This window comes from Plectropomus leopardus, chromosome 6, assembly GCF_008729295.1.
Source record: "Plectropomus leopardus isolate mb chromosome 6, YSFRI_Pleo_2.0, whole genome shotgun sequence".
In the NCBI taxonomy this organism is placed as follows: domain Eukaryota; kingdom Metazoa; phylum Chordata; class Actinopteri; order Perciformes; family Serranidae; genus Plectropomus; species Plectropomus leopardus.
In genome coordinates, this window is record NC_056468.1 from 8,447,340 (window position 1) to 8,460,513 (window position 13,174).

At 41.1% G+C, this 13,174-nt stretch overlaps 1 protein-coding gene across 1 annotated transcript in view; it reads left to right on the forward strand.

Annotated features, from left to right (window-relative positions):
* The window catches only part of si:dkey-112e17.1, a 41,529-nt gene that overhangs the window by 1,627 nt on the left and 26,728 nt on the right, over positions 1–13,174 (forward strand). Inside the window, exon 2 of the mRNA XM_042487780.1 lies at positions 9,765–10,741. Within this exon, the coding sequence (XP_042343714.1) occupies positions 9,765–10,741 (977 nt within the window). The remainder of the gene's footprint in view (positions 1–9,764; positions 10,742–13,174) is intronic.

The following is a 13,174-nucleotide window of genomic DNA, read 5'->3' on the forward strand; positions in this document are numbered from 1 at the left end:
CTATATGGATACCTGCACCGTAGGAATAGCTACACATGTGACAAAGGATGGCAGGACTTGTTGACAGACATTGTCAGCCGCCTGGAACATTCATGTTTACATAGACAGCGGCAGTGGTGGGCCTCGGTACTTGCTCGTAAAGAAAGGGAAAGTGATGCCTCATTGCTTATGACAAAAAAACTGTATGTGATAGCTAGAGCATGTATTTATTAATTTGTTATTTGATCACCACCATTTCATGTCCATTCCTAGTAGTCTGAGCTGTCGGGGAATTGGGAAGCCTGAATGAATGCTATATGTTTTTCCTGTGGTCTTGGAAGTGGAAATAAGCAGTGACATTCTTAAAATGACAGGGATATAAATCATATTTTATGTACTTTCTTGCCAAACTCTGTAGTAAAGTCTTTAAGTGAAGCGTCCCAACTGTAAACCGCATCACCCAGTCATTCTTTCAGTCCCATAGTCTTCTATTTTTGATTTATGTGATGCACTAAAATATCCCCATTTAGGACAGCGGCTGGTGTTGAAGTGCAGAAGGAGTTACCCTTGACACAGATCTCCTCTAGGACATCAGGACCACATTTCCAGTTAGAAGCTTCCACCTGTCAAGAGTCATCCGCTTCCGCTGATGGACAATGGCGGCCCAGCAGTAAAATTCTTAGAACTAGACAACAAAAGCCCTTAGTATATTGAATTGTCAGCGTCTCCAGCTTTAGTTCCTGTGTGCATAGGGTGTTCACTATCTTTGCAATTATCTGCCTGAGGGGACATGGTAAATGATGTCTTTGTCCTCCACTCCCCTTTTGTATTAAGTTGATTTTTGGAACAGCATAAACAAGCTTGGAATTTATTCTATCCCCTTTTAGAAAGAAAAAAAAAAGGGGAGGCATCCGAGCCTGTGAGTCCACAATTCAGCGCTGTGGATGAGGGAGAGTGATTTGTTTTGTTGCTCCGCTCTGTGTCTCGGAAGGTTTTACTTGCCATAGAAAGAGGGTACATTAATCTCTAATTAAATTGAGTTGTAGGACCCCGGTGAACTGTGAATCTGCTTACTCTTCCCATGAATTATCTGACAACAGATACACATAGTCTGCCAACAGATAAACATGTCCCTGTGTGTTAGTGAAGTGCAGAGGGACTTTAGAGGAGATGGGATGAATGAGTCAGGGCCAGAGACGGAGTGATAAACAGAGAGCTAGAGAGTGAGCTAGTGAAAGCTGTCCTGTGTGTGCTGCAGAGGCAGTAGGTTGTTCAATAGAAAAGAAACGTCATTTTAATACTGTCTATGGTAGCATTAAAACTCAAAGATGCTGATGTTGCTGATGAGGTTTTCAGGTGGCCACCTAACACTAAAATACCCCCCTTCACTGTCTGTTAATTACAGATTTTTATCTGTCCAAATAAAAGCTCTTGTAGCTGCATTTTGTATAAACAGCATTTGTTTTACTCTTCTCTTTAGGAGGTGTGAGGATACCACAGTAGGGCTGTCCTGACTAAGATTTTTTGGCTCAGATCCCCATCAGACTCCTTTGAAATTGGGTATCAGCCAATACAGAGTCTGATGGGATACTAAGATTTACTGGCGATTGAATATCTATCTGACACACCAAAATAACAGCTATAGCCTTCTAAATTTGGCACGTTATGTACATGAGCTTCTCAACCCAAAGACTCAAAGTCCTGATTCAAAACTATAAAGCTTAAATTGATAAAACATAAAAGTATAAACTAGGAGAACTCCTGAAATTGAGTTGAAGCTATCAGATAGTGATTTGGACAAAATCACTCAGTCCATTCGCGGTTCTACATCTGTGCAATGGAGTGATGTTTCTTTTACTGTACCCTAACTGGTCTTTTGCAGAGTGCAGATAGCGTCAGGCAGAGGGCCTACAAACCAGAAACAATCATGTTCAATTTTGTTCTATGTGCAATAGATTAGTTAGTTGTGGACATAAAATCACAATTTGTCAGGAAGGATCTAAACTACAGCAGAGATGGATCATTTTTCTTGTCAAAGTCGTAGTCAGTACTCGCTCCAGATCTCTCATATAGTGTATTCATTAAAAACTCTTCTATCTGGATTATTTTAGGAACTTAGGAAAGGTGACTCTGTTTTCTAACTCAAACAAAGATGGCAGCCGAAATGGATCTATCGCTAAGCCCCACCCTCGACCGCCACGAGCCAAACACATTTCGTGTAGCTACACAATGCAATCGGACATCATGCTCGTAGACCTCCGTAGAAAAGCATCAGGAATTTTGATTTTCCTGCAGTTTTATTAAATGTATGCAGTTATAACTTTTTTTAAAAAATAGTCGAACAATGTGCATGGCATAAATGCAACACATACGAGGTATCCAGAGAGGCTAGAGAATGGAATTTATTTTATCACGTTCCCTAAACCTCATGTAAACAGAGAAAAGTGTCTCCTTTGGATTAAGCTGTTTGGCACACCACACAGTCAGCTCAGCGTACTTGTTTCTCTTTGTTTTTGGTGCAAAGGGCAAAAAAACACAAGGTAGTGACAAGGTGGAAGATGGAAACGGAAATCTAGACAAAACAAGACAGTCCAAAACAAACAAAACATAAGCAGGTAGAACAGTACTGCTGTTATAGATATGGAAACTGGTACTTTTGCTTGTCTATACTGATAGCACTTTCCATTACTTTCCATTATCCAACAAAGCGACACAGTCCTATTTTTCTTTTCTTGTAAAAAGGGCAAGGGAACATGTAATTTCCGGCTTCCTTTATTGGAAATTGAGTTGCAACTTGAGAAACAGGTTAAAAATCGTTCTAGTGGTGCCGCAGAGGGGATATTTTTTCATCCAGATGGTTAGAAGTTTTTGCAGATTCTTGAAATACCTTCAGAACAGAAGGAAAATCGTCTGCTTAGCTGTGTGACTAGAACGTAATGTTAATATACAAAAGGCACATACCGGGGCTAAGTCAATGCATTAAAACAGCTAAGGTGAAATATGCTGTAGCTTGGGGGTTATAAGTATTGAGATGATACTCAAAAATACGCTTGCCTGGTGATATTGATGCTGCGGTTGCCTCGGAAATGTTGTTGTATCCATTTAGACAGTGATTGATTGCAGTTTAGCTGTGTCAGTACAGTGCAGCCCAGCCCACACGTCTGAATGGCTTCTCACCAAGGTGCTGAAAGAAAAGACTAATTATCATGGATCACATTCCAAAATCTGGAAATGATTTCTCCAAACTGGTTGAAACCACCGTGGAGATAAGGTCATGATTCACCACATGGTTCCACAGACTCGCTTTAACAGCTACCACAGCAGCAGCAGCAGCTCTTTTTGGAGGAAATATGTTAATAGGTTTCACGCCACAAACATGGAGGAGAGAGCCTGCATCTGCCTGTCCTCTTGCTCACCCACTCACATGTCTGTGCGAGTTCGAGGACCACACCACGGTAATAATTTCCAGCGTTCTGGTTTTCCACTCAGGCGGCAGTAAATGTCCCATGATGGCTCTGTAAATAAAAATGTTGATCAAACATGCAACGGCTCAAAGAGGCCTTTCATAAGTCACCCAGGATGCACACCGTGGTGTAAATGTGCTGAGCCAGCGCTACAGTTGGCCAACAAGGGCGACCCCAGAAATGCCTGGGCTTAATCAGGCCGCTACACCAGTTGTTTGTAAACTCACCCTGGCTTGAACTACAGCCACTGACATGAGCCCATCAGGAGAGGGGTTGACATCACAGGGGAGATATGTGATAAATCCTGGGCTCAAGTATCAGCGCCTTTCACAGCTGTGCACAATGACCTCAAGGAGCTTCTTTTCTATCTGTGCATTTGGAGACAGCTGCACAAATTCTGAAAAAAAAAACCCACAAATGGAGCATCTTGCTGATATTAAGCTGCAGCTGCTGACTCAGTTGTCTAAAACCTTGAAAGACCTATTCAAACTTCATAAACAACACTTTTTTTGCTGCATGTCTCTGTCTATGATTGGTATATAGGAAATCAAAGTTCTTTTTTGAAAAGAGGAACAGTTTATAATAATTTGATATTCTGTGTACCCTGCAAACACTGTCATCTTGTGTTTGTGTATTGTGCATCACTGTATGGGAAGTCGATATATTTCCTGCACCGCTGTTACTCAGGAAAATTCCTGTACATTTTGTTGCATTTTAAGAAAATCTTTTTCTTAATAATACTTATTATAATAAGAAATATTTTTTTTGTTCCCCCAAATTAGTGGTAATCAAGGGTGGGAATTACCAGTGGCCCCACAATATGATATTATCATGATACAATATTATTGCATTCAAATGTTTTGTAATAAGCTGTGTATTGCAGTGACATTGCGATGTATTACCTTTTGTCAACTGCAAATTATGTCACATTCTGTGTCACCAAAGGAATACATTGTCAACATCTGTTTCGTCTAATGATATAAAGGTTTCAATCTGTTCATTTCACTTCAGTCATTTTGTACCTAGTAGTCTGAAATAGCAATTCATTTTATTATTGTAGTCTGCTAACAAAATTAACAAAAAGTTTAATTTGTATCTGAAATATTCATAATTTATATAATTTAAAAAAATGATACTTTGCAATTACGTATTGATACACTATTATAATGATGATAATAATAACTTCATTTATACAGCACCTTTAAAAACAGAGTTTACAAAGTGCTTTGACAAACACAGCAAAGCCCCAGAGGACTGCCATGCAAATTATTGCAATACCGTGCTGTATCAATTTTCTGTCCCTTACCCAATACTCCAGACTACTTGATTAAATCAAGTATTATTGGAATTTGAGTCAGTGCAGGCTACAAACTGTTGGTCCACAAAGCTGTGCTATTTTGATATCTGTGCAGACCTGAGAAATTGCATGTGATTGTAAAGCATCCTGACTGCTGCTGCTGCTCAAGTGCTAGCCTGTGAAGCAGTGTCACTTTTCTCCTCCAGTAAACAGGGCTGGTGAGGATTCTTGCCCCCTTTTGAGGGGCCCGCCTGCCTGTTTATGAGCCAGTCCAGGGCTGTTTGTGCAAGAGAGGCAGAGTGTGTGTGTGTTTGTGTGTATTAACAGTACTTCAGCAGAAGCCAGCTCGTGTTGCAAAGGTTTTCACAGCAGTGTCGTCAGCCTGGGTGGTTTAAAAAAAATCCATGCAAAAGCCAACAGCTGTGTCAGACTGCAGACTTCTGTTTTGTCAAATAAAGGTGCACTGACAAGTGGTGTTTTTTTGGCTTGCTCACTTTTATACCACAAAGAGAAGACTAAAAATAAATATATTTTTTTAACAGATAAAAGCTTGGATTTTTAAAATTCTGTTTTTTTTTCCTCCAGAACTTTTGTTTTACTACTTTCCATTTTGTTTATTTATTTATTTATATTTTATATTTGTTAATATTTTTAAGATCACATCCTCTTATTTACATGGGATACAGTCTCTCAAAATTTCAAAATTCTGGCTAAATTTGTTTGAGTATTTATTATTTAGTGTGAGAAAATGTTATGTACAAAAAAAAGAACGAAAAGTCAACTCCATAACAGCACCAGTCAGTGGATTTAAAGCTGTTTCTTTGGTAATTAGACAGACCTATGAACCACATCATGGAATGTGATTGAAACACCTTTTTTCTTTTTTTTTTGAAGATGTGCTGACGCAAAGTGGAAATGCTAGAACAATACAGTTTGTCAGGGGCCTCTCTGTAATGACAGCAGCTGGTCTGATGTTTCACTGAACAAGTCATTTCAGACAATTATGTACTCAGTTGATCTTCTCCTGCCCAGGGAAGCCCCTGTCAGTGACACAACTGGGGCACAATAACCAGCCGGTTCTTATGTAAACTTTCAGCTTGCCTTGTACTTATTAGCATCACTTCATTAAAATATTATCCACCCTCCCCATATGCGGAGTGGTTCAATAAAACGGCACTGCGGCCCATTGTTTGGCCATGAGAAAAGGCATCCTTGAATAATTAGCGGCCTGCCAGTGGAGCGGCCTGTGATGTAACAGAACTGAGATGTTTGGCATTATAAGAATGTCCCATTTCCATTCGACACTGTGGCACTTTGGGGCCCTTTCATGTGTAGTCTAGCATGCACATCCCAGGGTGCTGGGGACCTCCCGGCAGCTTCATCCTGGTGGGAGAGATGACACACTCTCTGTCCATGACACAGTTCTCTTTCATCAGATGCAGGATTTCACATCATAAAAGAGACTATGCATTCATAAACAAGCTCTATTTACAACATGTATTTTTAAAAAAAACGTTTAATTAGAAGAAAAACGAGTGTCTTTTAGCTAGGTTGAGGAAAGGCCAACAACGCAGTTTGAACAAACATACATTTTCTCATCACTGGTCAGTCTTGTCCTAAAAGGGGAAACGCTGTCCTTCTCTTCCCCCCCTGTTATGCCCCCATATTGTGAAGTGGTTCCCCTCATTGCGCAACCTCGCTGCAAACACTGCTAACCCCAAATCGGCTTACTCTCTCCAGCCTCAGCAGGAATGGCATTTGGCCCGTTCAAATGTCACCCGTGTAATTCTTTGCTGTAGTACATTAATTTCTAGTAAGTGTGTATGAAGTGCAAGCGTAGCATGCCATGTGCCAAAGTAATTGCTTCCAAATGTCAGTCAGGGAGAAAAACAGCAAGTTGCAGCTATCTTTAAGAACTTAAATGATCAAAATTTACATTAGAATTGTGGTAATTGGAAGAAATAAATATTACACTCTTTTTTAATATTTAGAAGATGGAGCAAACATTTCAATAAAGCAATGTCACTCATATGCCGCAAACAGTTCATTGAATTTGATTACACTACTGTTTGTAAATGTAAGTAGGAAACTATGGCTTGTACTGCAATAACCGGCAGCCACTTGAATTGCTCATCATGCATCATGTAATTTAAAGAGGTCAAGAGAGAGCAGGTGTTCTGAGTTAAACCTGTTGACTATTGAATATTTATTGTATGGTATGCTTTTATGGTTGAGGACAGCTGGTGATTGTTGATGATCTTTGATGAAACTCCGGTACTAGAACAACATAACTCCGAATGCAACATGTCTTAAAGGGGTAATTGAGATTTTTTTGAAGTGGGGTAATATGGTGTACTTATCCATAGTCAGCGTATTACATACAGGAGATGTTGGTAAACACGACCCCGGATTAGAGAAGTAGGCTGGAGTCTGACACAGAAGCTAAGCAATGTACAGTGATGGAGGAGTCAGCAACAAAACGTATATTAACCACCTAAAAAACTCCCACCTAAAAAAATCAATACCAGTTTAGGTGTATGTGGTGTTTTTTTGGTGGTAATATTTTTGGCATCTAAAATTCATTTTAATGCTGACCCCTCCAAAGCAGTAGATTGCTTAGCTTCCATGTCCAACTCCTGCCCTCAAGCCAGACTGACATCTACTGTATATTATACTGTCAGTGGATAAGTACCCAATACAACCCCGCTTTGAAAAAAACAGAACTATCCCTTTAACATGTAACCTCTAAAACCAAACAGAACACACACACACACACACACACACACACACACACACACACACACACACACACACACACACACACTCGCACACACACACACTCACACACAAACACATTTTCTATAGTTACATGGGTCATGCTCCCCTCTTTGCCCTCTCTGACCTCTCATTTCTCTGTTAGATGCTGCAGCCTGGCTGTGAGGCTGTCAGCTGTATCAACTATGGAGACAGCGTTAAATTTGACCCTGATGACATGAGGGCCAAGTGAGTGGTCCTCTCTTCCAGTCATGATTGAAAATTACATTTAGATTTTGCAACTGAAAATCTGCAGACGGAGGAATGCCTTTGATAAATGCATTCAGATGGTGATAGATGGTCCATGGAGCAATTAAAGTGCCTGTCTGGCTCCACAGACTTTAGCCGCCCTTGTGTCCCTATTGCCCTCTTTCTCCCCTCTAAATCTGAACCGCATTCTCAAAGTGATCTCTCATATGCTTTTAGCCCAGTCCAGAGCACAAGTGTGGCCCGCGGGTGTTGGGCTTGTTACCTGTCTGGCATGGGGGTCTGCCAGTCTGGGTCATTCCCACAGTCCAGAACTGAGGCCAACAGGAAAGCTCATAAACACACAGGCCCCCTACAGAGGTCTGGTCCTCAGCTCCCTTGCCCAGCCACACATCTGCCTCTGCTTAGATCTCAGGTCCCCCTTACATCCTTACACACCTGGGAAGAATTACAGCCAGCATGTTTGAAGAAATACCCTCCCCAGGGTTACCCAAGCAGGCAATACAGGCAAAATGCAGGCTTTGATATAAAGGCCGACTAGCAGGGTTGAATAGTTCAGTTTCAAGCCGGTTTGTGTCGGTGAATAATCAGACCACAAGTTCAGTGTATTATTAGCTGATAGGTACTTTGGCTGTTGGTGCCTTTGACATAGAGAACTTAATCACCCAGTAGCTATTATCTGAATACATGACTCATCTTAGAATTTAGGCAAAGTGTAACGTAATACTGGTCAACACTTTAAAATAGAAGAATAACACGAATGCTCACATGGGTGGCAACTGTGGGAATCCTAACCATGGCAGTTTTTGTGCTGGGCTCTACATGCAGAGCTGTATGAGTCACATTAATTGTCACTCTCAGTAAGTGCCCTAAAGTAAACCTTCACATGTGAGATTCGTTGGTTGTAATTCCTTGAAGGTTCCGTTGGTGACTTTTTACAAAAATAACTTTTTGTCATATTTGCTGAAACTGTCACTATATCCTGACAGTAGTACACAGTAGACAGACAATCTATGAAAAACCTCCTACTACTCCAAGAATTAACTGCACCTGAACAAAAACAACAACAAATCAGAGCCAGGAAGAGTCTCTAACGCATATCAATCACAGCTTTTTCACACACTGCTCTGCCAACAACAGCTTACACAGCAAAAAAAGTAAACAGAGGAAGACTCACAATGAAAACAATCCAGTTTCCGAAATATATGTTGGCCTTGACTCTGCAAATCACAGATACATTTGTATGTCAGTATATAGCAGATATGTTGAAACTTCATATTTCTTTACCTTTATTTACCTCTCAACAACACTGTGGGTAATGTGTGGTTAGGTTTAGCCACAAGAACCACTTGGTTATGGTTAGGAAAAGATCATGTTTTGGTTTTTAACACCCAGTTTTGGTGCCACTATCACGGCTGGAAATGCTGCACTGTCTTGCTGAAAAACAACCGTTTTTGTTGTTTGTTGGTTTTGAACAATGTTTTGCAGTGGTCTGCAGCTTGGAAGCTATCCTACGTCTCATACCATCCACCATCCCCTCAGCTTCCTGATGACAAAGTCTGCTGATATACATCCAATCAGAAACCTTAATATGATTTGTCTGAAATGTGTAAATGTAATGTGTCTGTGGTTTGCATAAACATACAATGCCAACATTTTCTTCTGGCGACTGGGCTGACAAAATCAGAAGAAGACTGTCGTTGGTCTTCTGTTTGGTTTTTTTCTGTTCTTGTCTTTGTCGTGGACACTTTCATTGGCAGTGCACATGCATTAGAGACTCCCTCTGGTTCTGATTGGTTGTCTTTGTTCAGGCACGGTGGTTTCTTGCAAATGCCATTGGGAGCACAAGGAGGAACCTGATTTTTTCATAGATTATCTGCCTGATGTACCACTGCCAGGATATAGTAGCAGTTTTAGCCAATATAGTTTTAAAAAGAGTTACCTACTTTAGCTTTAAAAGCAGAGTTTATGACAAGACTAACTTAATGTTATTCATATTGCAGGTATACTTTGACTGTGGTGCCAAGGTGGATGTGGTGGACGTCCAAGGTCTTATTCTGTCCCCTGGCTTCCCCTATAACTACTCCTCTGGGACACACTGTGTTTGGCAGTTCTTTGTGCCTGTTGACTACCAGCTTATTCTGGAGATATTTGACTTTGACGTTTTTGAAAGCCATGACTCCGCCGCACAGTACTCTGCTCTCTCTAATTTTGAAGAGGAAGAGGCAGACGAAGAAGTGACTTTCACTCCTGGCAGCTTAGCGGCAGATGAAACCTCATCAGCAGCTAAAGATCCTGTGCCTCAGGGTGTGGGGGATGACTCAAAGACTCAGCAGTCCTCCCAAGATGGTGAGGTCAAGCAAGTAGTGGTCCAGGAGCAGTCCACTAAGATGGAGATTGCCAAAGTCTCAAATTCTGCCAAAAGATCTGCGGAATCCTCCTCTGGCCTATCTTCGCCTCCTCCTCCCTCTCTTCTCCTCATACCTGGGGCTGTGCCTCCAGGAGACAAAACTGTCAATTCTGCCTCCTTGTCTCACCTAAGGGGAGACCTCAGCCCCAGTTCTAACCCAAGCACTGTTGTGGAGGAAACCACCTATGCCTCGCCACACTCCACTGGCACTCCAACTGTGAGCCCCGAAACCCAGCACTCGGTGCTTGATGCCTGTCCCCATGATGTCCTCTACATCTCAGACCTCATCACCTTCTCCTCCAGGTTCTGTGGATCTAACCGGCCTCCCGGCAGCCAGCTGGTTTTCGGCTCCAGCCAGGAGATGGTGGAGGTCATCATGGAGCTCATCACCACCACCCACTGGGGCCGCGGCTTTGCTCTTCTCTTCCACTACCACAACCTGACCGAACCAGGGGGGGACCGTCACACCTCTGCTCACGCAACCAGTAAGGTGGACTCTCTGCTGGCTGCTGTGAGTGGAGCTGCCTTCTTCGCAATGATACTTACAAGTGCCCTCTGCATCATTTTCAGGTAACAGAATTAGACTAACTTTATTTAAAAGATGATACAAATAAAAAATAACAGACAAATAGATTAGGGACAGTAACCCTAAGTAGTAAGCTTCACCCAACAGTTAGTTATCAACTTTTATTTGCCACTAATAAATTGCCCTTTCTAGATAAAACACTCATTCATCTGTAGCAGAAATCATTTTCCCAATAGAGAAAGAGATAAAATCAGGGCGTGATTTGGATCAGAACAGAGTACAAGCCGAGAAATAGTTTTAAACGCCAGAAATCATCCACCCGGTGAAGCTTTATGTGAATCATGAATATCAATCCCCTGGAAATATGTTGTGGTCTTTTTTTATGAAGCAATGTATTGCTGCTTTTCCATGTAGTTTTTATTTTTAATTAAAACTAGAAAGCAAAAGTTTATTGAAACATTTAATACAATGCTATTTGCAATCGTTGTGTGAAACTATGATTTGAAAGATGAGAACTGGTTGGTTGCTCAGCCCACCAGAGCAAAATATCTGAACTAATAAAAGGTAGAAGGTAGAGGGTATATTTATCGGTCATTTAAAAAACAAAATTACTTTTGTCCTTGATACTGCCACATATTTGGAGTTGAAGGACGAGTTGATTAAAATCATCAGCTACTATGAAAACCTCATCCAGCTCCTTGGGCATGTTGCTGCTGGTGGCATCATTCAAATCCTGCAGTACATTTTTTGAATTTGCATCAGAGTCTTGCCACCAGTGGGGATCCTCTTGCAGTCTTCACGATATGTGCTTCTCTATTGTAGTCGTGCTTCAGCAGAAGGGTCATGGTGCTGAAAAAAATAGAAAAACATAGCAAAAAGTAGCAAGGATTTGAGGAACTACTGGCTGCTGCATCTACATGTGCTGCCATCGTCATAGGAAGTCATATAATATAATGCTCAGTGGATTGCAACTTTTTTTTTTTTTTTTTACAGATATTTATTGTCTTTGATGATCCTCTGACTTTTCCTGTAGTGTCATCAGCAAGTTGACATTTTTGTTTAGAAATGTCTCAACAACATTCAAATGGTCTTACTTGAGTTCTGGCACAGACAGTCATTGTCCCCAGAGGATGAAGCCCAATGTTATTTTGTGATGTTACCAATCATCATCTATTTAAATCATTTGGTTGAAATCCTTGTATGTCCAGTAGCCAAAACATGATGAATATGCCTTTCCTCATGAGGGCATGACCTGTTTCGATTGGCTTACCCTGACAGTCTTACCCTGTCCCTGACTAGGGATGCATGATATTGTTTTTTTTTTGCCGATATCAGATATACTGATAGATGATAACTAATTTTGCTGATAACCAGTATCAATATCGAATTATCCACTTTTAGTGATTATCAAGTCTCTTCTGTAGTGGAATAACATCATGTAATGCATAACCTTATCATGATGGTGATCAGCAGATGGAGACATAAAAAATGCTTTTTAACGCATGTAATATTCATTCTTGAATTAAAAACAAGAAAAGTACTCAGGTTGATGTTTTATATGTGTTCACTTTGTCAGTTTAAAAAAAAAAAATCTGTTTCTCATATTGGCAGAAATCAGCATGTTGACCCATTCCATTATTTCATTTTAAAGCCAACGTCTGCTGATACGGATGTGGTGCCGATATTATAATGCATCTCGCTCCCTAACTAGTCTCACTCATTATAGCTAAACCTAACCAACCCAGCCAATGAAGACAATGAATACTAGCCAATTAGAAGAAGAGTGGGGCGGGTCATGCCTTCACTATTGTTGGAAACACAACTTTGCATGCATGATATGGTTCACCCACTAAACATTGTTAGCACTGTCATTATGAGCATGTAAGTATGCTGATTTTAGCATTTATCTCAAAGCTCTGCTGCACTGAAGTACAGCCATAAATCTGCTAGCATAACATTTCATTTCACCGTGTTTGCCACTAAATATTCTCCTGACAGAATTCACCAGTCTTAACTGTAATTTCTCCAATGAATGAAAATGGACTGGTCTGACGGGAAATACACACACACACGCACACACACACACGCACACACACGCACACACGTACAAAGTTACCACTTTGTTGTGTTGACTCAGCTGGAAGTCTCAGTCCCTGATGTGGTGACCCTCCATGATTATTTGGGTTTGGCTGCAACTGTGCGGCTTCCTTGATGTGGGACGTTCTCACTGTAGACTGCGGGGCATTCAAGGTACAGCACCTGGCATCAATTCCAGCATACAAAAACACAAGAGGCTGCATGAAAGTGAATGGGCGGGGAAATAGGTGAAAAAGGGACAACAAGGAGAATTAAACCTCAGTGTGTGTTTGGTACTGATGGCATTGTCAGGCAATCAAAAGGTGTAATTTACAAGCTGTTCCCTCTTGTCCATCTCAGGGGACAATGAACACAAGCTGAGGGGTTAACCTTGGAGGTAT